The 27,829-nt window shown below is 47.3% G+C and overlaps 2 protein-coding genes across 9 annotated transcripts in view; one reads left to right on the top strand and one right to left on the bottom strand.

The window, feature by feature from the left end:
• Dusp13a (dual specificity phosphatase 13A) lies at positions 1-17,006 on the bottom strand. Of its 7 annotated transcripts, XM_050126930.1 has the most exons (9): positions 16,905-16,982; positions 14,886-15,103; positions 13,914-14,131; positions 12,276-12,382; positions 10,596-10,796; positions 9,423-9,517; positions 6,122-6,295; positions 1,472-1,692; positions 1-449 (listed from the first exon to the last, which is right to left on the bottom strand). In XM_050126930.1, exons 2-9 carry the CDS (start codon positions 15,032-15,034, stop codon positions 247-249), a joined length of 1,368 nt encoding a protein of 455 aa, XP_049982887.1. In that variant the 5' UTR covers positions 15,035-15,103; positions 16,905-16,982; the 3' UTR covers positions 1-246. The 7 variants fall into 7 exon arrangements, with proteins under 7 accessions (XP_049982887.1, XP_049982890.1, XP_049982891.1 ...); XM_050126933.1 differs by lacking the exon at positions 14,886-15,103 and having other exon boundaries at positions 16,905-17,006; XM_050126934.1 differs by lacking the exons at positions 13,914-14,131; positions 14,886-15,103 and having other exon boundaries at positions 16,905-17,006.
• Positions 17,007-17,043: 37 nt separating this feature from the next.
• Samd8 (sterile alpha motif domain containing 8) overlaps positions 17,044-27,829 on the top strand; it is a 49,970-nt gene continuing 39,184 nt past the window's right edge. The window contains exon 1 of one of the 2 annotated variants that reach the window (XM_050126928.1): positions 17,044-17,265. In XM_050126928.1, coding sequence (XP_049982885.1) covers positions 17,110-17,265 — 156 coding nt within the window. In that variant the 5' untranslated portion in view covers positions 17,044-17,109. Of the gene's footprint in view, positions 17,322-27,829 lie in introns of both variants that reach the window. The other variant, XM_050126929.1, reaches the window with a different exon arrangement.

Here is a 27,829-nt window from a genome sequence, read left to right as displayed (position 1 = left end):
ATGATGAACCTTTTATTATAGAGACAGACTGAATTTTCTTCGGCATAAAGAATTTCTGTATTGGGTCAGGGACTCCACCTGCTCAAAGTGCCACCCAGCCAGCCCCGCCTCTGCCTCAGTGGAGCCGTGACTTGATGGTAACATGTCAGTGTCTCTGGAAACAGCAGAGACTGTCATCCCCAGAGCCAGGCATGTCAGGTTGGACCACGCTGGATGGAGGGGTCAGGGCTTCAGGCGCCCCCTGAGTCAGAGCTGCCCCGTTTCCCGCCTCAGCCTGTTGTCCAGAACCTGGAGTTGTCGGAGAAAGCCCGAGTTAGGGCAGATATCTCGGTGGGCCTGCACCGTCTGGATGGCATCCACCAGCGTCATGTTCTCGCAGATCATGAGGAAGGCCAGGACAATGGTGGCCGAGCGGCTTACCCCCATGGCGCAGTGGACCAGCACGCGGTCTGTAGGAAGACCCAACTAGCATTAGCCACCTGCACCCACCTCACCTTTGTCATCCCTTCTGTCCACCTGTCCCAACACCCTGGAAACCGGACATTGTCCTCATTGTCTAATGGGGCAAGGGAGGCTCAAGGTCACACAGCAATTTAGTGTAGGGCTAACATGAGCACCTGGGTCCCCTCTTTTGGCCCAGAGAGGCATCCTCTGATAGCCATTGCAACTCTAGGAGAGGGTCACCAAACTTCCAGAGCCCCTTGGATTTACATCACAGGGAATACCCTCTTCCTTTCCCCTCAGTCTGCTCTCTCTCTCTCTCTCCTCTCTCTCCTCTCTCTCTCTCTCTCNTCTCTCTCTCTCTCTCTCTCTCTCTCTCTCTCTCTCTCTGTCTCTCTCTATAACCCATGAAGCCTTGTACCTACTTATGTTTTCTGAGTCTTTGCTAGGTGTTATGATTTCTGCCTAATGGGAAGGCCTGTTTCTAAAGGCTATAGTTATACTAGTGACCATAATGATTGTGTGTGTGTGTGTTGATGTGGTGGTACACACGAGTGTATAGGTGTGTATGCATATGTGTTCACATGCATGTCAAGGCCAGAAGTCAGCTGTGTTGGTTGCTCCTCAGGCTCTGTCTACCTTGGTTTTTTGAGACAGGGTCTCTTCCTGGCTAGGCTGCCCTGCCAGTGAACCTCACTCGGATATCCTGATTTTCATCTCCCTAACACTGGGATGACGAGCACACATTCCCATGCCTGCCTTTTTCATGTAGGTTCCAGGGAGTGACTGACGATCCTCATGGTGCACAGCAAGCACCGTACACCTGGACCATCTCTCCAGCCCCCATGCTGAATCATAGCCCTATCTGCAGCTGGCAGGCTCCACGGTATGCTCATTAAATGGTGAGAGGCACCTGTTCCTTAGCGTGGGATGGTCGCTGCTGGGGTTGGTGCCACAGGCTCCCTACCCACCTGTGCCGCCTCATCCCACCCTGACCCCAACCTGCCCAGTCCCGTCCCCAGCAGCTTACTTCGGGGAGTGTTGAGGGCATCTCTGATGTATCGAGCAACAGGCAGAAAGTAGACACTGAGGTCAAAGAAGGGATTATCATCAGCTTCAATGCCATAGTACTCCAGAGGTGTTCCGCGATAAAACTTGGCACCGGTGTCCACCTGAAATTTGCCCGCAGCGACATTCACAACATGGGTGATGCCCAGTTGGATAAGACGATTCTTGTCTCGGGCAGCATACCTGGAGGAAGGGCACATGAGAAGTTAGGGGGTGAAGGTGTACCTCACGCCTCTGTTCTGGACCGCGAACTTCTCTGACGAGGGCAATACCCTCACGCAGCGCTTCTCACCCTGACTAAGGCTGCGACCCTTTAATACAGTCCATGGTGACCCCCAACCAGAAAGTTATTTTGCTGCTACTTTATAACTGTAATTTTGCTACTGTTATGAAACATAATGTAAACATCTGATAAGCAGGTTGTCCTCTATGCGACCCCTGTGAAGGGGTCGTGGCCCACAGGTTGAGAAGCACTGCTCTAGACCTTTACCCTGGGGAACTTCCTGGAGGGATGTTTAGCTACACGCATCCAAAGCTTTAGAGATGTGTGTAGACTTTGTGTAAACACTTTCTTCTAAGAACAGATTAAAAGGAAGAATTCAAAATGTGCCAAAAGACAGTATAGAAGATGAATTTAGTGGTATTTAAAACTGAAATATTAGGAAAGAAATTTTTTTTTTTTTAAGACAGGGTTTTTCTGTATAGCCCTGCCTGTCCTGGAACTTACTCTGTAGACCAGGCTGGCCTCGACCTCACAGAGATCCTCCTGCCTCTAACTCCTTAGTGCTGGGATTAAAGGCATGTGCCACCAGTGCCCAGTTGAGCACTTTTTTTTTTTTAATATTTATTTATTTATGTATACAATATTCTGTCTGTGTGTATGCCTGCTGGCCAGAAGAGGGCACCAGACCTCTTTACAGATGGTTGTGAGCCACCATGTGGTTGCTGGGAATTGAACTCAGGACCTTTGGAAGAGCAGGCAATGCTCTTAACCTCTGAGCCATCTCTCCAGCCCAGAGCACTTATTTTTTGACAGAAAATGAACTTAATTACTTTATAATAGGTTATAAAGTATGGTACAGCAAACCTTTCATCTGTGGTTTTACTTTTCACAGTTTCATTTACCCACAGTCAACTGTGGCTTCAAAATGTTTTTTTAAGTTTATAAGTAAACAATGAATAGATTTTAAGTTTTACACTGTCCTGCCATGTTGTGCCCAAGGCTGCCAGGGCTAGCGGTGGTATTTGTCAACTTTACCGATCTACGTAGAGGAACTCAATTGAGGAACTGCCACCCTGGCTGGCTGAGGAACATGTCTCTGGGGCATTTTCAGTTGCTAATTGATATAAGAGGATGCAGCCCACCTTGGATGGTGCAGTCCCTGGCCTGGCTGTAGAAGAAAGGCAGCTGAGAAAGCCAGAGGGAGCAGGTCATAGGCAGTGTTCCTCCACGGCTTCTGCTTCAGCTCCTGCCTGGGCTTCTACTGACAGCCAACTGTATCTGTAATCCAAAGAAAGTCTTTCCTCCTCAAGCAGGCTTTGGTCAATGTTTTATGAAGCTAGAACAAGGACAAGACTTACCCTTTCGTAAGCTACTTTAATTGTTGAGAAGCTTTCTCAGTTATAAAATTAACTGTCACAGTATCACAGACCTGTGTTCAATTAGCCCTTACTTAATACAGTAATTGCTGTCTTGTTATTATCAGTGTTACTTTCTTAATCTAACTTACAAACTAAATTTTACAAAGGTATTTATTATCAGTAGGAAAAAAAGCCAGCCTATATTGTGAGCATTTGACACTGTCTTCAGTTTTGGATACCCACTGGGGGATGTGGCACACACCCCTTGCGTGAAGCAAATTCCTGTGTGGATAAATTATGAAATGCCATGAATCACTAAAATATGGCAAATGCAGGTAAACAAGGGGAGATGTTTACGTTTCATCAGGAACCTGTGAAAATACAAGAGATAAGGCAGAATGCTCTAAGAATTTTTAACCATGTAGTAGGCGTCATGTGGAAAGCTCATCTCAAAACAGTACTGAAAGTGATGGCATTTTTACCCAAAATAGAACTGTGAAAAAGCACATATTTTTTAAAAATTCTACAAGGATTTTTATCTCTGTGGAAAGAGGAATATTAATCCATGCTTTAATTAATCCTAAAGATGTATTTGCGTGTATATGTAGGTCTTTTCTGCATGTCCAGCTGCACATCAGAAGAGAGCATCGGATCCCATGGGACAACAGTTGTGAGCTCCCTGTGGGTGCTGGGAACTGAACTCGGGACCTCTGGAAAGCAGCCAGTGCTCTCACCTGTTGTTGAGTCAGCTCTCCAGCCCACTTCAGAGTTAAGAAGTCTTAGGGAAAAACAAGTTTTTCTTCTCTCTGTCTGTCTGTCTGTCTGTCTGTCTGCCTCTCCTTCTCTCTTGTAGAAACCTTGGGAAACTCGTGTTTTTCCAGGACACCTTTACTAAACAGCTCTTGGATCACTATAGTAGTTTAAAGTGGGGTCAGCACAAATGAAGAATTTATGGTCTAGTCACACAGTGGACTATTATATAATAGCTACATACAGGATAACATTGTGTCACACAATTTTAAACATATGATGCTGTCCACGAACACACACACTATAGGCTGTTTGTCACACAGGTGTGAAGACCTGAAGTTCAAATCCAAATGCAGTAGTGTGGGTCTGTGAAATACCGTGGCTCCTATAATGAGACAGATGATGGAGACAGAAAAGTCCCAGAAGCTCATGGGCTGGCTAGCCAGGCATGTACAACCATGGACAACAGACCGAAAATGTGTTCTCTGACCTCCACAGATGCACTGTAGCAAGTATGCAAATGTATTCACACATGAATACATACAGATATACACGTGCATACACACAAAAAGTTCCTTTTAAATTTATATGTATGTGTGTGCTCCTGTGAGTTTATGTGCACCATGTGCATGAAGGGGCCTGTGGAAGTCAGAAGAGGGCATCAGATCCCCTGGATCTGGAGTTGTAATCTGCCACATGGGCACTGGGAACCAAACTCAGATCTTCTGCAAGAACAGTAATTGCTCTTAACTGCTGAGCCATTTCTTTAGCCCCACAAGACAAAAAACAATTCAAGGAAGAGGCAGGCAGATCTCTGTGAGTTTGAAACCAGCCTGGTCTACAAGAGCTAGTTCCAGGACAAACTCCAAAGCTACAGAGAAACCCTATCTCGAGGGTGGGAGGGGGAAGGCAGACAAAAGGCACATCTATATTGTTTAGGTGGTAAAGCTTGAAAGAAAAATAAAGAGTGCTTTTGAGATGGGTGTAAATGGAAGTTGTATTAAGTGAAATAATACACACAGACCCAGAGAGCATCCTATGTATTTGCTCAACTGTGGGTCCTAAGTTTTACATAGCTACAGAAAATCACTTATGCATTACATACATATGACACTAGAACAGAAGAAGATTATCTGGTGGAAAAAACCAGACTAGTGGGAGTGAGAGAAAAGGGAGGGGATTCGGTGGGGCGCAGTGGCACAGGCCTTGTAAGTTCAAGACTAGCACAGTCTACCTAGACAATTCCAGGTTAGCCAAGGTTATAGTGAGACCCTATCTCAAACAAAAACAAAAATGGGAGCAGGGCAGTGGTGGCACACTCCTTTAATCCCAGCACTCAGGGAGGCAGAGGCGGGAGGATCTCTGTGAGTTCAAAGGCTAACCTGGTCTACAGAGCTAGTTCCAGGACAGGCTCCAAAGTTACAGAGAAACCCTGTCTCGAAAACAACAACAACAAAACAAACAAACAAACAAAAAACAATGAGACTGGCAAGGTAGCACGCGACTGAATCCCAACATTTAAAAGGCAGAGGCAAGGCCGGGCGGTGGTGGCACACTCCTTTAATCCTAGCATTCTGGCAGAGGCAGGATCTCTGTGAGTTCGAGACCAGCCTGGTCTACAGCGCTAGTTCCAGGACAGGCTCCAAAGCCACAGAGAAACCCTGTCTCGAAAAACAAAAACATAAATAAATAAATAAATGGCAGAGGCAGGAGGATCTTTATTAGTGAGGCCAGCCTGTTCTTCTAGTGAGTTCTGGGACACACAGGGCTACTAGTGAGATTTCATATCAATGATGATGATAGTTATTTTAGACAGGCTAGGCACATAGCTTAATTACTGGAGTGCTTACTTTGCACGCGCAAAGATTTGCCTAGCATACACCTTGGGTTTGATCTCTAGCATAAAACAGTCGTGGTGATGTACCCTTGCAATCCCAGTACTTTGGAGGTAGAAGCTAGAGGGTCAAAAGCTCGAGGTGTCCTCAGGTATATAGGGAGTTCAAGCCAACTTGGGGTACTTGACACCTTGTCAAAAAAAAAAATGTCAATTAAAGTGTGGCTATCCACGAGAAAGGGAACTTGCATAAGTAACTCCTTGTTTCTGAAAGATGAAACTGTGTGTGTATTTTGTATCTTTTCTTACTGGTGTTCTATTGCCATAATAAACATAAGAAGAAAGACAAATGTGGGTGATGCTGAGAAGCAGAGATGCCAACTGGAGGAGGTTTGTCCCGCCTCTCACCCTTCTGCCCCCCCCAGCTCCTCCGTGGGGCTCACTTACGCATCTCCCAAGAAAAGGTTGGGCCAGACTTCATTGATGTGGGTCAGTGTGGCGGTCCGACGGACCCACAGCAATCGCTGCAGCGAGGCCAGCGTGGGTGGCTGGTAGGGGGACACCTGAACCGCCCCATGAATCTTTGGCCTCCGAAGGTCCTGCTTCTGTAGTGAGTCCATCCTGGAACAGAGTGGCCACGACAGCTGCTGGAGCAGACTCCCCAAGGACGGATCCAGTGGCCAGGGGGGGGGCTGTGAAGCAGTAACAGGAGCCCCTGGGAGGCTTTGGGGCCAGTCTCAGCTATGCTGAATGAGGCTAGAACCTAGAACCTGTTCCCTGGGAACAAGGAGAACTAGAATTCCCTTGTCAATGCCATGGCGCCAAGTAGACCTTTCCTGAGGCTGTGGATGTTAGAAACTTTGGCCTTGGGAACCTCTGTAGGACAAATCAGTACAGACCTTACACCTTAAGCCACTGGAAACCCCGGCTGGTTGAGGCTCTCAGAAAGCACCCGGGATGTCCCTCCAAACCCAGGCAATTCATCCCCCACCCCTGCTGTCCTTAGGTCTGGGCCTCAAACCCCCACTTCCAGGTGCTTGATCGGAGCATTGTCCAGGGTCAGAGTAGTCAGCTATAGGCTGGCACTGGTGAGCTGGGGCCTCTCATATGCAGAACGTCTCACTTATGCTCTGCCCCTCGTTTTCCACGGAGGGACACTGGTGCCCAGTGTCAATTGAGTGACATTCAAAGACAACCCTGGGGTTGAGAACCACTTCCAAGTGACTTCAGTTCCTTCCCCAAACCTTCCAATTGCCAGGGGGTGGTCACCAACATATATGTCTCCTGTAGGGGGCCTGTCAGGGCTCAGCTACACATCTGCCTACAGGCCCCAGGCTTTCCTCCTTACCCCCGTGACTCGGGCCAGTGCAGCTGTGCAGGCCTCACCCGGATGGGGTGGGCTGTGTCTGGAGTCAGCTGGCTCAGGTCATCCGGGACCCTGCAGAGCTGCGGTGTCAGAGGAACCAGAATCTGGGCCTGGTGCCGTAGAGGGAAGGGGGACCTATCTTGGCCAACTTCCCCTGGTTCCCTCAAAGAGTAACTAGAGAAGGTACAGACTGGGTAAAGCATCTTTTCCTTCTGGTAGGCAGTGCCAAGACGGGAAAAGGAAACAGGCACCCAGGAGGCCACTGGCTTGGCCAAGCTCACCCAGCGGGTGGATGGTGAGCTGGGAGGAAGTGAGGACCGGGCTTTCTCCCTCATCCCTCACTTTGACCTCTCAGGGCAGGCTGAGTGGCCTGCCACCTACCTAGGGCATGGTCTGGGGCCAGGAATGGGGGACTGGGTGCAGGGGCGGGATTCTGCATGTGAGTGGAACAGTCCTAAGGCAGATTCCGTCCAGAACACAGACGCTGTGAAGCGGCTAGAATTCCAGGTCCATGCACTCGAGCCAATGGGGCTGGGGGTAGGGGAGAGCAAACCTGGGCTGCTTGGACTGACCAGTGGCCCTTCTCTGGCACTGAAGAAATACATCCCTAAAACCCTCCTGAAGATGCGGGACCAGTTGAAGAGGTACCTAGAGAACAGACTTAAAACTTGGCCAGGATACATTCTGTGACCTAAGCAAGTTTTCATTCCTGTCTTGACCTGAGCTCCTCATGTGAAAGATTGGTGGGGTTGCCTGACTTCTATGGATTCTCTGGTATTTTGTGGGCTGTAAGAGACAGGAGTGATTCTACATGAAGTAAAGCCAGACCAAAGGACACTGGGTTGGAGGGGACCCCCGGAGTCCAGAGGAGTCCAACAGTCACTCTGGTCTGGAGCCACCATGTAGACTGCTCCAGCTCTGAGTGGAACCATACAGGAATTTTGGAAAACCACAGGCCCCTCACAGGCCTGCTAAATTTGGCATGGGGTAAGGCTGCCCCCTGGTGGCCAGTGACTGCCAGGCAGCACAACTGTGCCCCAGGAATCATGTCAGGGGTTTAGAGGCAGTTTGTAGCCTTCCATGTCTAACCTAGATCTGTAGGGAAGGTTATTCTTCGACTTAGGGTCTCATTGTCATGTCATACTTAGGGCCTTACTTCTTGTGCTCAGGGTGTCTGGAGCCCAGCTAACAGCTCAGGTCCACTGAGGGATCCATCCCTTAAGATTTATCCCCTACCCTCAAAGGCAGCCCAGGGACTCAGTTCCCTTGATTCTTGCTGCCTCTTAGTTTACGGAGGCCCCCACTTGACACTGACTTGTACATCTCGGCGATGTCAAAATGAGACATGGCTGAACGTCCGTCCTGTAAGAACAGGCTTGTTCCTTCACACTCGAGCTAGCTGCCCCCTGTTGGTACCTGGCCTCTGCTTCCCTGTAGCTTCAGCAAGCAGCTGCCTGTGGGCAAACACTGCCGCTGTTTACAGGGCTACACAGTTGTTTTCTGTTGGCCTCAGTATCGCTCATCTCTAGTGTGTTCTCCGCTGCCTTCCTCCATGTTCTCCCAGGACCCACAGCCTTCTAGAATATCACCCTGTACGCCCACAGCTTCAGGCCGCCTGGGGACAGGGCTGTTGTTTGCTGTGACCCCAGGACACGTTCCTCCCGGTCTCCTCTGCTGTCCTCTCTCTGCCTCCCCTCTCCCTGAGGGGAGTACAGGCCAGCTGGGGATGATGGAGTTCTCACTAGAGAATATTGAGGAGTCTGGGAAAGGGACCTTGGGGACCATGGCAGGCAGATGGCCTGTGGTGGTCTCTGCCCAGCGTGCATCCCTGCACTCCTGGAGGAAGATGGGCCGGAGTGAGAGTCTCTGAGCCTGAATCTTCACTGGGGGCTGCTGGAAGAAGACGCCCATGACATCATCAACTATATACGCCTCCTAGACTCAGTGCATCATGGGAGATGCCCCGTGAATGGAGAATCACGTTATTTCTGTCGTTGTAATCACTCTCATTCTTTCAGGACTCAGCAGAGCCATGGAGTGGCGAGGTCGCTACTGTCGGCAGAGGTTTCCCCTGGATCTCTGTGCTTCTTAAGGAAACACATTACAGACCAGACAGAGCCCAGAAGTCACGTCTTCCCGAGTCCACAGAGTGCTCTCAGGAAGCAGGCAGTATGGATATCCCCACTTTTCTGTTGAGAAAACCGAGGCTCAGATAGATAAAGTAGTAGGTCCAAGGTCACATAGTGGTTCTGAGCCTCTGGCCCATTTGGACCTCCAACCCAATCCTCACAGTTGCCCAACACACATAACATAGGCAGAGGTGCTCTGGGCACCACTACCCAGCATTCCCAGGGGCCCCTGGGTTAGGGCCATTGCACCCACCTGTGAGGAGATCCTGCCCAGGCTGTAATCGTCTCTGGCGGACAACGTGGACTGCCGGCTTCCAGTCGCCTGTCTCTGCACACTTGATGCTGTTTCTATTTTTTGATTGGGGTTTAATTATAAAGCATGCTGTCCTCTCCCTTCTGCTTGCCCCTTGCCACTCCCTATTCATCCACTGGTCCCAGGGAATGGTCAGTCCCAGGCCTCAGTCTTAATGTTAGGCACACGGGAAGCTCAGAGGGGTTGCCTGTGCTGTGTGGTGCCAGGTAGCCGGGCGGGGAGAAGGAAATATCAAGCAAACCGTCTTTAAAATTCCTTTTAGAGCCAGAGTGTGGTGGTGCACGCCTTTAATCCTAGCACCACCTAGGTGGAGGCAGACAGATTTTTGTAAGTTCAAGGACAGCCTGTTCTATATAATGAGTTCTAGGAAAGCCATGAAGTGGCTAAAGTGGAGATCCTGTTTTTAAAAAAAAATCACATAAAACAAAACAAAAAACTACCTCCCTTCAGGGCTTGGAGGTGTTTGTTTAGTGGAACAGTAGTGGTTGAAGCCCCGAGTTCCATTCCAGCACTATCCAAAGGAGACAGACAAACAGACACCCCCTCCAACTCCCTTGACTTTCAAAGGTTACCCAAAACAAGGGCAGAAGAGCTGAAAAGGTATATGCTGAGGACAGAGATGACACTCAAGGCACACACAGGTGACACGGTGAACATCAGCACACAGGCCTAGAAGTCTCTATCTGGGGGTAACTAGCCCAGGACTAAGGTCTGGCAGACGCAGTGCAGGTAACACAGACAAAGATGTAGAGGACTACCCAGCGGGCTCTTGTGCTCAGAGTCTTTATCTGGGACCAGCTCTTCCCTCCACGGCCCTCTCCCTTTCTCAAAGATAGGGATGCCAGGGGTATGCCTAGTGATAGCCCACTGCATTTGAGACTAAATCCTCTCCTTTTAATCCAGATGCCCTAGCCATACACCTATATCATAATATCCCCAGCCCTACCACACACACACTCCCTCAGCCTTCTATACACAAAACTCCCAGGAGCTAAGACTCAACCACTGCTGGAGAGCTGGAGAAAACATTGAGAATCATCCTCCTTGGCCCACCAGGGACCTTGGGGACCCCTGTTCCAGAACCTCAGAGCTTGGCTGACAGCCCACTCCCACCTGTGAAGACTGAAGCCGGCAACTGTGAGGGTGTGCAGAATGCTGGAGGAAGCCGATGAAGCAGCAGGTTCGAGGGTGAGCCCCACCCTGGGCCCTTTCCATCCTGTGGGCATCCACCTGGGCTAAGGCTGCCAACAGGGCCAGGACCAGAGCCAGAGTGGCAAAGTGGCAGAGCCTTGTGGCTGAGGATAACGACTGACTCTGGAGAAGAGAGAACCTTCACGTTACAGGCGGGCAAAGCAAGGCCTATACTGACGGGTGTGTCAGCACAGGGGCCAGAGCTATTACCTAACCTCCTTCACCCTGAGTTCTGTGTACAAGACCAAGTGGCTAGAGGTGCCAGGAGAAACGAGGAGAACAGAGGTGGCCTCTCTGCACAGGCCTCAGCTGCAGGGTTGCTGGGCACAGCTGTACAGCCTGTGTCCGGCGAGTCTCTGGAGGCTCTCATGACAGAGGCGATTTTGTAGATGTCATTTCTACAAATTGGGCAATGGTGTAGCTCTGTTCAACCAACTTCCCCCAGACCAGCTGACTGATGGGCGAGATGTTGAGGTTGGAGGCCAGGGTGTCTGAGACTGCAGGCTAAGGAAGTAGAGCGACGGAGGCATGCCGCAAAATCTGCTGTTGTTGCATTTCTCGTGCCTGTCTAAAGGGGACGGCACAGCAGTGGACCTGCCATCGCGGGGGACACATCTCTTGGTGACTAACACTAGTGCACTGCAGAGTAAGTGTGGGGGCCCGGACTGGCTCTGCTGCTGGCTGGGAATTTGGTAAGTCTCACAGGCTCTTAGGAGGGACTGGGTAGCCCCAAAAGCATGTAGGGAGGCCTTCCCTACAGCACATAGGGCTTCTTAACCCTAACAGTCCTTCCTCATCTCTCTCTTTTACTCTCTCGCCCTCTGGCCATGTGTGTACACTTGTTTGAATATTTGAGTACCACAGTGTAAGTGAAGGTCAGAGGTCAACTTCAGGCATTGATGCTTTGTCATCTACCTTGTTTGAAACAGGGTATCTTGTTTTGTTGTTGTTGATGTGTTTTTCCCTTGATATACCAGGTTCATTAAGTTCCGGGGTTCATTTGTCTGTCTCCTATCGCCTTGTGTGAGTTTCTGGAGAGTCAGGCTCCGGTCCTCATGCTTGTGTGGCAAGGGCTGTTACCTGCTAAGCCATCTTCCACCTTTCTCTATTCTCTGGAGAGCTAAAGAATTCAGGCGGGGCCGGGCGGTGGTGGCGCACGCCTTTAATCCCAGCACTCGGGAGGCAGAGGCAGGCGGATCTCTGTGAGTTCAAGACCAGCCTGGTCTACAGAGCTAGTGCCAGGACAGGCTCCAAAGCCACAGAGAAACCCTGTCTCGGAAAAAAAAAAAAAAAAAAAAAAAAAAAAAAAAAAAAAAAAAAAAAACAAAAAAAAAGAATTCAGGCGGGAGGACGGCCTGGCAGGCCCTGGACAGGCAAGGGGGCCTAGCAGCTAGGGACACCTCCAGCCGCAGGCGGCCCTGCCAACCAGCTTCCCGTCCGGGTCCTCAGCTGATTTCTCACTGCCAGCCACACTCAGCTTTGCCTCCTTGCCCTTCCTTACCGGGTTCCTTAGCTCTGGCCTGCACCCCGCAGTTGCTGGTCCAGCTGGCGGAGCTGGCGGAGGAAGCCGCGGTTGGGGAAGATCCATCGGTGCTGACTTACCGCAAGGACTGCCTGCCGTAAGGAGAGCTGCTGACGCAGCATGAGGTAAGCCAGGACCAGTGTGGCAGAGCGGCTCACACCCACCACACAGTGCACGAGCACCTTAGCTGGAGAAGAAAAAGACTTCAGGTGATTGACTCCTTCCCACCAGCCAGCCCACCCAAGGGATGGTACCCAAGCACAAATTCCATTCCCCAAAACCTGCCGTGGGTGCATTATGGGGCCCTGTGCAAGTGTCTCAGCCTTTCTGGGCCACAGTTTCCTGATCTTTCAAGAGGAGACTAACACCTGTGTAGAACTACAGTCCAAATCCTCAGTGTGACTTACAGAAGCCTTGGAGGCCAGGCAGTGGTAGCACTCAGAGGTGTACTCAGGAGGCAGGGCTAGGCAGATCTCTGAGTTCAAAGTCAGCCTGCTCCACAGAACTGGTTTCAGGACAGCTAGGGCTACTTAGAAAAACACAGAGGTCTCGAAAATAAAAACAAACCAAAACAAAAGCCCCTGAGAACTAGCCATTTTGAACCTGCCTTGATCCTCAGCTCTATGAGTACAGGAAGACTTTCGGTGCCTTGGAGCTGTCGTGGCCTTTGACCTTTCCTCTGATCTTGGTCTGACTAGCCCTTACTCATCCATCAAGCCACACTCAGACAGGGCTTCCCTATCAGCTTTCTTCACCACTCTAAACACAGCACTTGAGCCACCGAGCAGCTAGTCCGGTCTGCATGTTCCTAGGGAAGCTGCCGCAGAGACCAATCCCTGACGCGTGGGTCCATCTGCCCTCTCACGTCAGCAACGCTCAGAGCACATCACAGTTTGATTAGCAGTTCTACAAGAGCAGGTCTGGCTTCCTAGAATTCAGTGCTTCCCCTGATGCGGAGTGAATAACGACTAGGTGATGGATGGGCAGATGAAGATAGAGAGGATGTCACAGTGCTCTGGCTATTCCAAAGCAACGTGACCCTGACCCAATCCCTCATCACAGAACAATGAGGAAATGAAACCCCGGAGGACACTGACTTGTCCAGGGTTACAGAGCGAGGGCCATGGCTCTTTCCCCAGATGAATATACAGTAAGGGCTCAGAGGCCTTTCAAGGCCTGTTGTATCCTGGGTGTTTTGTTTTGTTCATTTGGAGGTACTTTGGGGCAGACCTCTGGGTACCATGTGGTGCTTTCCCAGGGCTGCCTGTTGTGGAGTAAGAACTGTTCAGGCAACTGCGAGATCTAGTTTCCAGCTGCGTGGCGGCTAATATTTATTATGCCTTGGTATTTGGGCTTTCTCCACCTGATCTGTTTTTTGTTTGTTTGTTTGTTTTTGGTATGGGTTCTCTGTGTTGCCCTGGCTATCCTGGAATACAATCTGTAGACCAAAGTGGTCTTGAACTCACAGAGATGTACCTCTGTCTCCCAAGTGCTGGGATTAAAGATGTGCACCACCGCCGCCCAGCTAACTTTCCCCATCTGTGAAGCAATGTCATTAGCTAAGATGCTGAGGGATAGAGCAGAATATTGTTAAAACAACAACAAAAAAGAGAAACAAACAAAGCAGAAACCAGGGATGGGGGATGCTGAGGATGGAGGGAAACTGGCTATCCTTCCCACAAGTGAGCAGAATCGAATATGTAGTCCGTATCACGTACCCCCAGGTGTGTTGAGGGCACGGTGGATGAAGTCAGCTGCTGAGGAGAAGTAGGTGCTGATATTGAAATCGGGGAGGTCTTGTGCTGGTACCCCCAGGTAGCTCACACTGCTGCCGTAGAAGTCAGGGCCTCCCTGACAGTAGAGTCCCCCATGGGCGGCGTTCAGCACATGGGTGATCCCCAACTTCCATAGCTCAAAGCGGTTATTTGCTGTCACCCTGGGAAGGGCAGAAAGGAGACTGGATGTGGGCTGAGCCTCTGGCTCGATTTGGGGAGCGTATAAGGGTAGAAAGGTAGCTAGAATTAATCTGCACTGAGCTGGGCCTGCAACTCTCCATCCCAGAACTTTCTGTTGGCAGAGCTGGTAGTGCCAGGGGTATGTTTAAGTCCCTTTTGCTGTCTTAGGTAGCTTGCTCCCACCAAAGCCAGGAAGAGATTGCTTCAGCCCCCGAGAACTGGCTGCCCCTCCCTTCTTGCCACACGTCCTCTGACTCACGTACATGATCTAGAGTCACTTGGTCACCACGTCATACCTGCTACTAATCTACAAATATTTAGAAGTGACACCTTTCCTGATTCATCCTAGGTCAGGCTGCTCCACCCACTCAGTGTCTACAGGACGCAAGCTGGGACCAGAACTATGATCTGTGGTTACTCCATCTCATATTCCAAACGTGATTGCTTCCCAGCCTGGCCAGTTGTCTAGGACGTGCCTGAAGACCCCGGGGATCTCCCAGGCAGGAACTCCCTCAGACCTTCCCAAGAAACAAACCGAAAACACTCAAGCTCCCTCTGCTGTTAGAAGCTGGTCATTGAATAGCTCCCGGTGCTTAGGGAGTCGGGAGAAAATTCCTGGCCAGGGGTGGACCAGAAGCAACTAGTTCTTGTTCCCTCTCAGCCACCTCGGCTGTAAAGAGTTCTAGAATTGTTTCTTCTTGACTTACTCCTACAACCCTGCCAGCAGCCACTCACGCATCTCCTATGAAAAGGTTGGGCCAGACTTCGTCCACACGGCTGCAAGAGGCTCTCCCCGCCCTCAGGAGCTCTTCGAGCTGCAGGACACTGGGGCAAGGTGTGGCTTCTGCTTCTTCCCCCGGCTTTGGGATGGAGGCTTCAGCCATGGGCCAGCCTGCCTTCCCCTCTGCCTCTGCCGTCAGCTCCTTCTTCTCTGCCCCCTGGTGTCATGTCTCCTTCCCAAAGATTGGCAGTAACAGGTGAGACAAAGTGACTCAGCAAGTCCCAGGGGCCTCCAAAGAGGACAAGACCTATTTCTCTTGTGTCAACTCCCATCCTGAAAGCCTCTGAGAACGTGGATTAGACCCCAACAAGTCACCAGCTTTCTCCATCTCCACCAGTTTCTTTTGTGGAGTTAAGTATACACTTGCCCTGGAGGTGTGTTGTTTCAAGGGTTAAGCAAAAGGTTCACTGTTGTCTAGCATACAGTAGGTGTTTCGAAATAGTTTAATTCTTAGGTTTAGAGCCCTAGCATAGGTTATTAGGTTCTGAGGACAGAGTTAAAGCACCCAGTGATGAATGTTAGAAAAGAGCTTTGCAAGTCCAAGTGGGCTACACACTTTGTGGGACCCAATGTCACAGGATTGGAGCCTACGACGGTGGAACTCGGGGATAATGTCTGAGTTGTGGGGTTAGAAAAACTTAGGGAGACATGGAGGAAAGCATCTGAAGTGTGCCCAGAAAATGCACATGAAAGATCTGAATGATGATTCTATAATGAAGATAGCTAATTTCTTTTTTTTTTTTTTTTTTTTTTTTTTGGTTTTTCGAGACAGGGTTTCTCTGTAGCTTTGGAGCCTGTCCTGGAACTCCCTTTGTAGACCAGGCTGGCCTCGAAGTCACAGAGATCTGCCTTCCTCTGCCTCCCGAGTGCTGGGATTAAGGCATGCACCACCACATCCAGCAAAAGATTTATTATTTTTATAATTAAAAATATTTTTTTTTCAAGACAGGGTTTCTCTGTGGCTTTGGAGCCTGTCCTGGAACTAGCTCTGTAGACCAGGCTAGTCTCGAACAGAGATCCGCCTGCCTCTGCCTCCCGAGTGCTGGGATTAAAGGCGGGCGCCACCATCGCCCAGCCCAATTAAAAATATTTTATTGGTACTGGAGAGATGGCTCAGTGGTTAGAAGCACAGACATACATGCAAGCAAACACTGAGACATAAAATAAGTTTAAACATGGTTTTGAGTGCCTGCATCTGCACAGTGCCGGCTGTGGCTAGAAGAGAGTGTTGAATCCTCTGAAATCAGAGTTCTAGGTGGTTGTGAGGTGTCATGTGGGGGCAGGGGATTGAATCTGGGTCTCCTGCAAGGGCAGCAAGTGCTCTAACCACTGAACTACATGTCTACTTCCATCAGAAACATTTTGGGGATGGGAGAGTCCTCTGCCTACAAGGGATGTCTTGCCGTCTCATGTGGCTTCATGGAGGCCTTGAAGGTTATGAGGGAACTGAACAGATTCCTGGCCACCCCTGCTCTTGGAGTCTGGTTTGAAGGGAAAGGCCACACCAAGGCGGCACCCATGTCTACCCTTCTATCACCTCAGAACCTGCCCCCAACCCCTTTAGAAACAACAAAGCTGTTCCTGCATTGTTCAAGGAAGTAGAGCCAAAGACGACCTAAAATTCAAGTTGTAGATGGCTTTAGACATGGTTTCTGCCAGCCCTAGGCTTGGGTTAGAAGGGGGCATTCTGTTAGGTAGAGTAGTGGCAGAAAAGAACACAGGTTCTGATGACAACTGGGGGTTGGAATACCAGCTTGGAAACATATTAACTGTGCTGTGTCAGGCTACAGTGTTTCTTGACCTTTCTGTGTGTGTGAGATCTGCTTTGCAGAGTTGAAACAATAATTGCGATTACAGTCAGATTGCATGGAGACAGTCAGAATAAAGGAGCAATAATAGTGTTACGTGGGGACTGGATGAAGAGGAGCTAGACCCTTCAAAGAACTCAGAATCGGCTCTTACTAGGCCCTTACCCCAGTCAGCAACCCCACTGGAACTCTCCCATCTTCATTAAGACTCCTTGGCTGCCGATGGTTGGCTCTGACGCATGCGCTTTCGCCTCCCTTCAGGTTCCCTTCCGGTTTTGTCCCCGCCCCTTCTCCGATACGCCCCGCCCCCCTAAGCAGTTCCGGTTCGGCTGGCCGCTGCTGGCGGCGGGGCGCCGACGGGGCCGGAGCGATGCCCGCGCGTAGCCGAGCTGGCTCCAGCCTGCGCTCCGGCTCCCCTTCCCAGGCTCTGCGTCTGCCGCTCGAGGCGCTGCGCTCCGCCAACGCGCCGAGGACCCCGGACGCCAGCTCCGAGCTGGGTCCGGACAGCTCGGCTCCCACCGCGGAGGTGAGCGGGCTCCGAGGCTGAGGAGAGGGGAGATTGGGGGGCACCTGAAGCCAAGGGTGAGTGAGAGCCGGGGACGCTGGGGACCGCGGGGAGACGGTTGGGGGCGCCGGGGTAGGCCGCTCTGGAATGGAATCCGGAGGAAGTCGGCAACGAGGGGCGAGGCGCAGGGGCCTTGCAGCCCAGCTGGTGAAGGAGGGACGTGCGAGGGGTCCCCGGAACCCGGACGCGGAGGAGGAGGCGCCCTGGGCTATTGCCGTGGGTGTGAGGAATGGGAAGAACTGGCCCCGGGCCGCCTGAAACCGGCCCAAGGGCAAGGCAGCCGGGTGGGGACTGACAGCCACCTGACGCGGTGGGAATGGTGGCTTTGAAGGGCCGGGAGTTTGTGTTGGCTGGAAAGAGGGAGGGGTCGGATGGGAAGTCTCTTGGCCTAAAGGTTAGAAAGAAAAAGTCCAGGAAGAAAAATGAACCCTTGGGGGATGACTTTTTCACAGGAAAGTGGCTTTCAAGGCGTCGAAGATCTTTGGGTAGTGGGCTATAGGGCTCTGTTTGTGGTCCTTTTAAGAGCTGGAGTGCGAGGAGCGTCCACGGACAAGGAAGGCGAATGGAGAGGCAATGATGTTAGAAGATAGTAGTGATTTCTGGAACTAGAGATGTCACTCAGATTTCTTCTGACGCGAGTGGTTTATTCTTTTTCTTTGTGCTTTCTTGAGAAGGTTTATATGTCGGACAAGTTTAAATCTTAAGAAAGGATTTAACACATTACTTTCCAGTTTTAAAAATTAAACCTGCAAGAGGGTTTTGGATTCTTGGATTTTCAGATAATTCAGTGAAAATTGTTAACACTTGTGTACGGCTTGAGTTGACCCGCAGATTGCCACAGGGTGGAAATACGGTCCCAGGAGATTCCTGGGTTAAGAGGACATATGCCAACAGTCCAGGAACCTACAGGATCTTCCCATTGGTAACTCCAGGGTTAGGGTTCCCTTGTAAAAAAATTGAGGGGTAATTTTGACAACTTTTTCAGGGCCAGTATTCTATTTTGCAGATTTTTGCATGAATGATATAATTTTATCTATAGTGCTCTAGAAAAATGAGGGTAGTAAAGGGAGGTTACAGCTGGCAGCTGACAGAAGGAACAGGTGCTTTTTCTAGAAGACGTAGTACCAAAGTCATAATTCTGCCAGGAAAGTATTGATCCCAAAATTTGTGTTCTCTTTTAGTAGAAATAGAACAGTAACGTGGCTCTGTGGAACCTTTGACTTTTAACTGAGGCTTGTGTTTGACTTTTGTGGCTCATCAGGTAGGTTTTGATAAGTTGTTGGACATTTTCAAACCAATTTTTAATTATTTTCCACCCCAACAAGCATCTACTGCTGAATCGTCATGAGATGATCATTCATTGATTGCAACAAGCTTTTAAGTTTGTTTATGTAAATGGACCATATATCATACCATTGAATGCTCAGTAGAATTAGTAGTTTTCTCAAAGAATAGGTGAATTCTTAATTTTGCTTTTTTTGAGGCTGTCAAAAGGTAAACTTCTTTAGTAAAGAGGATCTTTAGATGAAGGATTTTATGGCGCGTTACTGTTTATATTTCTGCTTTTCCTGGCAGACTGGGAACCTTCATCATGTTAGCTCTGGTCTTTTTTTGGAAGCATTCTCGGTGTATAATACTGGCTAGCCTTTAACTCATGATTCTCCCGTGTCAGCCTCCTGAGTGTTTGGATTACAGGCAGAGGCAGGTGGCTCTCTCTGAATTCGAGGCCAGCCTGGCCTACAAAAGTTAGTTCTAAGGCAGCTAGGCCAGTTGGTTACACAGAGAAACCCTGTCTCGAAAAAAAGCAAAACAAACAAACAAACAAACAAACAAAAAGAATTCTTTGCTGAGGCATCCTACCATTTCATGAGGGAGAGAAGCTGTTGGATGGGTCCCAGGATTAAAGGTTAGCATGCCTAGTGACGACTGTATGTTTACTTCGCTCTGTCACTTCTCGCCGTCATGTAGTTGGAAAGGAAAGTCAGGTTATGGCAGAGGAGCCTTCACTACTGTGTGGCTGAGTTGGCAGGTCCAGTCAGAGCCATGCTTTCCGTAGCATTCTCCTTTTGCAGAGCTGCACAGTTGCCTGCAAATGTGTTGGTTTTGTTGTCATGTCGTCAGTACTGGGCTGTAACTTGGCTATGGCTGATTGAGACATTGTCATGACTTTCCTCAGACCGTTAAATCCAGATGTTCTAATGGATGCTGGCATTATTTTGTCTTAGGTCAATGCCACACTAAGCTGTAACTTAGTTTTTGTTTTTGTTTTTGTTTTGTTTTGTTTTTTTTTTTTTGGAACTAGCTCTGTAGACCAGGCTGGTCTCAAACTCACAGAGATCTGCCTGCCTTGGCCTCCCGAGTGCTGGGATTAAGGCGTGTACCACCATCGCTTGGTTTAAGCTGTAATTTAGTGACAGAGCATTTGCCTAGCATTCAGGAGGCTCTGGGTTCAACCCCAAGCAGTTGGAGGGGAGAGCCCTATTAACCAGCTTGTTAAAAGTCTTTTAAGATTTCTGCTTCCCAGCCTGATGTCTATTTAGTATTGATTGTAGCTAGCCTGGCCATTAACTTAAAGATGTCTTTTCTATTTTCTAATTCTGTTTTTTTTAAGGTTAACTAGTACATTTTCATAGTATGTACTAGATTATGAAGTCTTGGTTCAATGTTTTCTGTTACATTGACTAGATTTGTGATATAACATACAACAATAAAGATTTTAATCTGGGCATGGTGGTTTATACATGTAATCCCGGCACTCAAGACAAACTAAGAGGATTAGAAGTCATGACCAGTCTCACTCATCCCTCTCTTAAAAGTGTGTGTGTGTGTGAGAGAGAGAGAGAGAAAGAGAGAGAGAGAGAGAGAGAGAGAGAGAGAGAGAGAATGTGTGTTGTAGTTCAGTTGATAAGAGTTTTTGCCAGTTGTTCAAATCCTGAGTCCAGTTGCCAGTATAAAAAAATAAAAATAACAGACTTTATCTGTCAATATGTCAAACTGCCAGCCTGCCTATACTTCTTAGTTTCACAGGCTTACTTACTAGTGTTCTGTGACATAGTGCCAGGTCTAATTAGGCAAACTAATTTATTTGGCACTAAATTTTGATTGCTATGTAAACATTTTTGGTATAGCCTAGGCCACAAACTGTCTGTTACATTTTTACTCATTGAGCTCAATTCTGTATGTGGATAGAATTATGTGCAACTCAATAATGAAAGCTTTGATTTAAAGGTCTGATGAAGCCAGAAGAGATTTGTGCTCCTTTGATACACACGAGAACTCTTGAGTATGAAGTACGTGCTTAGTACAGCAAATATAAACGTGTCTCGGAACTGCAGCCAAGAGAATGCTCATGAAACCAGGGGAGCAGATGCATTTCCCTGCTTTCTGCTGGTCAGAGGTGGTGTGCAGGCACCCTAGAAAGGCCATACCAAGAGACTGGAGTATGCAGAGTAGGGATTGCTTCTGCACCTGTTTTGTAATGCAGAGTTCCTATGAAATGTTTTAGAAGAAACATCCTGTGTTTGCTAAGAAAAAACAAACTATCTTTGAATACATTTATTTTATTTTAGATTTGTTTTTATTATTTTATGTGTCTGCATCTGTGCACCATATGTGTGCTTATTGCCTGAGGAGGCAGTGAGCTTCCATGTGGTTGCTGGGAATCGAACCCGGGTCTTTCACAACAACAAAAAGCACCATTAACCACTGAGCCAACTCTCTGGCCTCTTTCAGTAAATTTAGAGAGAAAAATTTTATTTGCTCACAGAAAATGTTATTTAGAATTTTAGATTTTTCTAATGAAATAGAAAACAAAGCTTAGAGTGAAATGACTGTTACAGAATTGTTAATCCTGAAGTTTAGATAGACATCGCAGAGTATAGTATGCTGTTTGCTTTTGTAAGCTTGTCTTAGAGTTTTGTTTATGGATATGCAAATTGGTATAATTTGTGTCTGTTGAATCCGGAGCACATAGACTGTATTAGATTAAATAGGAGTTGGTCTTATTTTAGCCTGCCTGTAGCTTTTAAGAAACTTTGTTTATTTATCTATTTATAGGAGTGTCAGCTAAGCCACAGCACCTGGTGGAGGTCAAAAGGAATTTGAGTCAGTTCTCTTCTTCCACCATGTGGGTCCCCAGGGTCATCAGATGTGGCAGTTGGCACCTTTGCCCACAACCACCTCATAAGCCCACAGTGGTTTTGTTTGTTTTGGTTAATAAATACTCTGAATTAATTTTTCCCGAATAATTTGCAACAGCTCAAAGAGCAGAAATAAAAGTAAAATTTCTAACAAGCAGTTGCTGTGTCTGATTCAGAACTCTCAGATTCTGGTAGTAATATTTGAAAAATTATCACCTTACAAATGACATCACTGTCCCTATAAGAATAATACACTGTAGCTGGGTGGTGGTGACACGCACTTCAGCACTAGGGAGTCAGATGCAGGTGGGTCTTTGTGAGTTCAAGGCCAACCTGGTCCACAGAGCTAGTTCCAGGACAGCTAGGGCTGTTACACAGAGAAACCCTGTCTCAACAAAACAAAACAAGAAAAAAATAGCACATTGTCTATAAGAGTACCCAGCCCTATAAGAGAACAGTACTCTTCTTATTGTGTTGTTTCAAAGAAAGCTAGCCATGTCAGCTCTTCAGTCTTAGCTATATCTCCACCATGTATGTACACAACCAAGAAAGATTAAAAAAAAAAAAACCCACAGGGTGCCATAAAAGTATACACTGTAAGACAACAGCTAGAAGACAGGGTAAATTATGCATACCTTCTCAAGGAAAGTATGTAGAGCCAAACAGTAGCCTAGTGATCTATGAATTGAAAAGCTGTTTGGTGCTAATCCCAGCACCCAGGAGGCTGAGGAAGGAGAGTCTGTGAGCTTGAGGCCAGCCTAGTCTACAAAGTGAGCTCCAGGACAACAAGAGCTATTACACAGAGAAACCATGTCTCAAAAAACGAAAAAGTAAAAAAGGAAAAGAAAAACTATATGGCCATTCTCCTTTTAAAATATTTTTCGTTTTCTTTAGTGCTAGGGATTCTGGTTGAGGCTTCTGCAAGCCATGCAAGCATCCTGCCAGGAAAGCTGAGCTTTTCCATCCCTGGAAGTGTATTAGTGCCTTCGCAAGAAAGTAGGGGATCTTTCAAGATTTAAAATTCTTATCCAACAAGTTTTTTTGTTTGTACGGCCCGCTCTTGGGTGGGAATCGTAATGTTTCAGCTTGAGGTTCTTTCCTGCTGCCAGGTGTTGCTTCAGGCAGTCATCCCTGGATCATATACAGCATTGAAAGACCTGAACAAATCCTGACCCTCCCAGCATATTAGCCTTGGTTATAATTTATTTTCTTTAGTCTAGCCCTCTAACCCTTTTCCTTTCTCCCTTTTGAAACAAGGTCTCCCTCTCAAGTACTGGGATTAAAGGGATGTTGTGCCACACACAACCTATTCCTGTTCACAGTCTCTTTTTTATTCAACACAGGGTTTCTCTGTGTAGCCGTAGCTGTCCTGGAACTAGCTCTTGTAGACCAGGCTGTCCTCCAACTCACAGAGATCTATTGGGATTAAAGGCGTGTGCCACCACCTCCTGGTACCAGTTCATAAATTTTAAGACTCTTTACTCTTTATTGTCTTTAGCCTTGAGGTATGGATTTCTTTTTTCTTTTCTTTCTTTTTTTTGTTTTTGTTTTTTTTCCAACACCACTTAGAAACAATAAAAAATTTAAAACTTGTGCTGATTATCAAATCAGTAATTTTCCAAAACACCATATTCTGCATTTGTTTCTTCAGTTGTGAATTCTTTTAGGACAGTGGTTCTCAACCTTTCTAATGCTATGACCCTTTAGTATAGTTCTCATGTTTTGACCCCAATCATAAAATTTTATTATTATTATTATTTATTTGATGGTTTTTCAAGACAGGTTTTCTCTGTGTAACAGCCTTGGCTGTCCTGGAACTAGCTCTTGTAGATCAGGATGAACTCAAACTCACAGAGATCCTCCTGCCTTTGCCTCCTGAGTGCTGGGATTAAAGGTGTGCGCCACCACCGCCTGGCCCATAAAATTATTTTTGTTACTATGGAACTATAATTTTGTACTGTTATGAATCATAGTTGAATAATCTGTTTTCTGATGATCTTAGATTGACCCCTGTGAAAGGATCATTTGACACATTGCCCCACCCTAAAGGGGTCACAACTCACAGGTTAAAAATCACTGATTTAGGGATATTTGAATGTATGGTTGTCATTGAATCTAAGTGCTTTATATAGCTGTAGCCCATTGTTTTGGAGAAATTTGTACATACACGAGAAATGTGTGCACACTTACACAGACATAAACTGAACTAGATTAAGAGCAAGAGTTGATTTTTGTTGATGTGTCTTGTGTGCTCTAAAGCTTGTCTAATGATAAATTAGAACCAAATGTGGTTTTGTGTGTTGAGATAATTAAGCCTGGTAGAGTAGTTTGTGTCTTTTTTGTTTAGGAGTGAAAGACCCCCGGTGCGGGGAGACTCTCACTCAAGCCTCGGGATAACATGACCCCCCAGTAACTCATGAGAAACCATCCTTGCTGCAATCACACAGGGCTTTTTAATTGATGAGATGAGACAGGAACCAGTGCACTGGGGCCGAGACTCATAACCCATGCAGGGGAAGAGTTCAACCCTGAGTGCCTGGGAGAACCGATTTTTAAGGGAAGAAACCACAGCCCAGTGATCCGGAATTGGCTAGGAGTGTGTCACAGAAAATTCCGAAAATTCCAGTGAGGATTACAAGGGGGCAACTCCCTGCCTCTCAGGACCACTCCCAAGGTCATAATCAGCTAGTTCCCAAAACACATTCACTGAACCGGCCAATCCTAGATCCTTGATTCCTCTCTTCCTGCTTGGATTTTTGACTATTTTCTTCCTGCTGGGGAGGTCTGGATTTATCCAGGTCTTTCAGGGGTGCCTGTCATTTTTCAGAACTTGCCCAGTTTTTTCTCAAGTTGTCCTTTTAGATATTAACAATAACCAATTGTATATTGCATAAATTTGTATTTTTATTTAATTTTCTTTTAAAAATACTTCAGTCTTATGTGTTTGCAAGGTGCAGAGTGGTAATTCAACATGTCTGCAGTTTATAATGCTGCTCAGATCAGCAGGTTAGTTCTTCACCCTTGTGTAGAGAGAGAAAATGTGCCTGGGAAGGTCTGAGGTTGGTGCTGGGTGTCTTCCTTAGTCACTTCTTCAAGGTTTTTTTTTTTTTTTTAAGTTATAAACTGATTGGCCCATTAGCTCAGGCCTCTTATTAACTCATTATAACCTATATTAACCCATTATTCTTGTCTGTGTTAGCCACGTGGCTCGGTACCTTTTGGGCGAGGCAGTCACATTTTGCTTGCTCTGTGTCTGGATCACGACTCCACCTCTTTAAGACTTTGAGACTGAGCTCAGTGACTAGCCAGTGAGCTTAAAGAATTTCCTGTCTCTGCCTCCCAGCCCACACTGCTGTGCCTGGCGTTTTATGCAGGTGATCTGGCTCTGAACTTCCCTCATGCTCATCTGGCCAGCATTTACCAGCTGAACCATCTTTCCAGTTCCCTGTGTCCTTAAACATTCAAGACCTATTTAACTCAAAACTGGTCATGTTTAGGAGATACAGTGTATTTTTAAAAGCAGGATTTTTTTGTTTTAAATTTTTGAGGTGTGTGTGGGGGTGTGTGTACATGGGCACTCATGAAGCCAGAGGATGAGTCTCAGCCATGGTGGGCTTTTTTTACGTGAGTGTTGGAATTCAGGTCCTGATGCTTGCACAACAAGTACTTTTACCCACTGGCCATTTCCCCAGCTCCCAGTGTGAAAACTGGTAAAAATACCCTTATAAAATGATCAGATCAGGGTGATTAACATTTCCATTTGGAGGCTTGGAACTCCTTTTTTTCCATTTGTTAATAAAATATAGGTTATTGTGAACTGTAGTGATCCCATTCTGCAACCAAACACTAGAGTTCCTCCCTCCCTCCCTTTTCTCCTTATTCTTTTTACTTTTTATTTATTTATTTTGATGTATTTTATGTATGAGTACTCTACATGCATGTATGCCTTCGTGGCAGAAGAGGACATCAGATCACACTATAGATGGCTGTGAGCCACCATGTGGTTGCTGGGAATTTAAGGCAGGACCTCTGGAAGAGCGGCCAGTGCTATTAACCTCTGAGCCATCTCTCCAGCCCCTTTATTTTTTACTTTTGAGATTACAATTACATTTCTCCCTTCTCTTTCCTCCTTCCAAAACCTCCCATATACGCTTCCTTGATCTTTTTGAAATTCTCGGCCTCTCTTCATTAATTGATTTGCGTGCATGTGTGTGTGCATGCGATATAACTGCTCAGTCTGTATAAAATCACATATCTTCCTCACTTTTCCTGCTGTAATAACTAAAGATTGAATGCAGGGCCTCAAACAAGAAGCACTCTCTGTCTGAGCTACTTTCCCAGGCCCAGGATTATTGCTTCTGTCTGTTTTGTTGTACATATTAGCCGGCCTCTCTCTAGCATCACGATGCTCTGTCAGCTTGCCTTCGTTTTGATTACACATTAGGGAGAGAGTATACTGACTTTATGCTGTGGTGGCATTTCATTTGTATTTTAATAAAGCTTAAAGAGCTGAGAGTAAAACAGCCCCCCTGGTCAGCCTTAAAGACCAGGCAATGGCACCACACACCTTTAATCCCAATACCCACAATAGTTGCCATAGAAACCAGCGGTGCATGTCTTTAATCCCAGTGGTGCAGTCTTTAATCTCAGCCCTAGAGAGGATTATAAAATGGGAGGAAACAGCTCTCAGACACAGTCTCATTCTGAGATTCTTGGAGGCAGAATCACTATTTCAGACTGAGGTTGAGGTAAGAGCCAGTGATTGATTGGCTGCTTTGCTTTTTGGATATTCAGGTTGAACTCCAATATTAGTCTCTGAGCTTTTATTAATCATGCTTCATTATACCTGACTTTCTGTACTTAACATAATATCCCCTAGTCCACCCATTTTAGTGAAAGTGGTTGAAATTTTTTTCTCTTTCTTTCTTTCTTTCTTTCTTTCTTTCTTTCTTTCTTTCTGTTTTTCTTTCTGTTTTTCTAGACAGGGTTTCTCTGTGGTTTTAGAGCCTGTCCTGGAACTAGCTCTGTAGACCAGGCTGGTCTCGAACTCACAGAGATCCGCCTGCTTCTGCCTCCCGAGTGCTGGGATTAAAGGCGTGCGCCACCACCGCCTGGCTGAATTTTTTATTTATTTTTATTTTAAAAATATGCCACTTTCATTAATTCTTTGAGAATTTAATCTATACATACGATATATTTTGACCATATTCACCCACCATTTCTCCCCATCGTACCTCCCTACCACTCCACTTCCTCCTAACTCATGTCTTTTCTTCTGCTTCTTTTTCTTTTTCCAAGACAGGGTTCCTCTGTGTGACAACCCTGTCTGTCCTGGAACTGGATTTGTAGACTGTAAACTTGACCTCGAACTCACAAAGATCACCTACCTTTGCCTGGTACTGGGATTAAAGGCGGCACTACCATCCCCCCCCCCCCCTTAGCTGTTTTTTTTCTTTCTTTCTTGTTTTTGTTTTGCTTTGTTTTTTTAAATAACCAGTTTACTAGTTCAATTTGTGCTACCCCTATACTCCTGGGTGGGGATCTTCCCTGGAGCTTTGGCCTCTGGTGCCAAACCCTTAAAAGAAATCTCTTACTCCCCTAGAAGCCACCAACTGTCAATAATTCCTCAGTTGGGGATGGGAGCTTTAGAGATCTCCCCACTCTGTGCTGGAATGTTGACTGACTTGATCTTGTACAGGTTTTGTGAAGGGAACCGCAGCTCTGTGAGTCCTTAGGTATAGCAGGTCTGTCATATCCAGACGACAGTTTTGCCCTGGTTGTCTAGAACCTCTGTTTCTTTACACCTCATCTTTCCCGGTTGTCCCTGAGCCTTGCGGGGAGTGGTATGGTAGCTAAATGCTCCACAGCTGGATTAGCACTTGTCTGATGAAGTCTGAGAGCTAGGTGTTTTTATTAGCAAATCCCTCTTATGACTGCCGCAGACTCCTGTTCTCAAGCAGTCTTGTAACCCCAGCTCCAGGGTATTGGCTTCTGTTTGGTTTCTGTCTGGAGTATATTCCTTTGTGATTCTCTTCACCTGGTTATCTGTTTGGTGGCCAGCTAGGTTGATTTTTGTATCTTAGCTACTGTAATAAACACGAGTGTGTAGGCCTTTCTTTGATACACTAGCATCATGTCCAGTGAGTGTCAGTCAGGTTTCTGTTACTTTAACAAAATGTCTGAGGCGGCACCTACAGAGATGATTTATTTGACTTGTGGATTCAGAGGTTCTGGCCCTGTTGCTTTTTAATATGTATAGAGGAAGCATATCATGCAAAGCTTGTTTACCTTATGACAGGAAAGGGTGGAGCAGGGCTCCACAGTCCTTCTAAGGATGTTCCCTGACTGGCTTAAACTCTCCAGGTTTGGGGGGGGCGGGGGGGGGG

The sequence above is a fragment of the Alexandromys fortis genome, unplaced genomic scaffold (assembly GCF_014885135.2).
Source record: "Alexandromys fortis isolate MF-2015 unplaced genomic scaffold, M_Fortis_MF-2015_v1.1 scaffold_273, whole genome shotgun sequence".
Classification (NCBI taxonomy): domain Eukaryota; kingdom Metazoa; phylum Chordata; class Mammalia; order Rodentia; family Cricetidae; genus Alexandromys; species Alexandromys fortis.
This window is presented reverse-complemented; position numbering and strand designations above follow the sequence as displayed.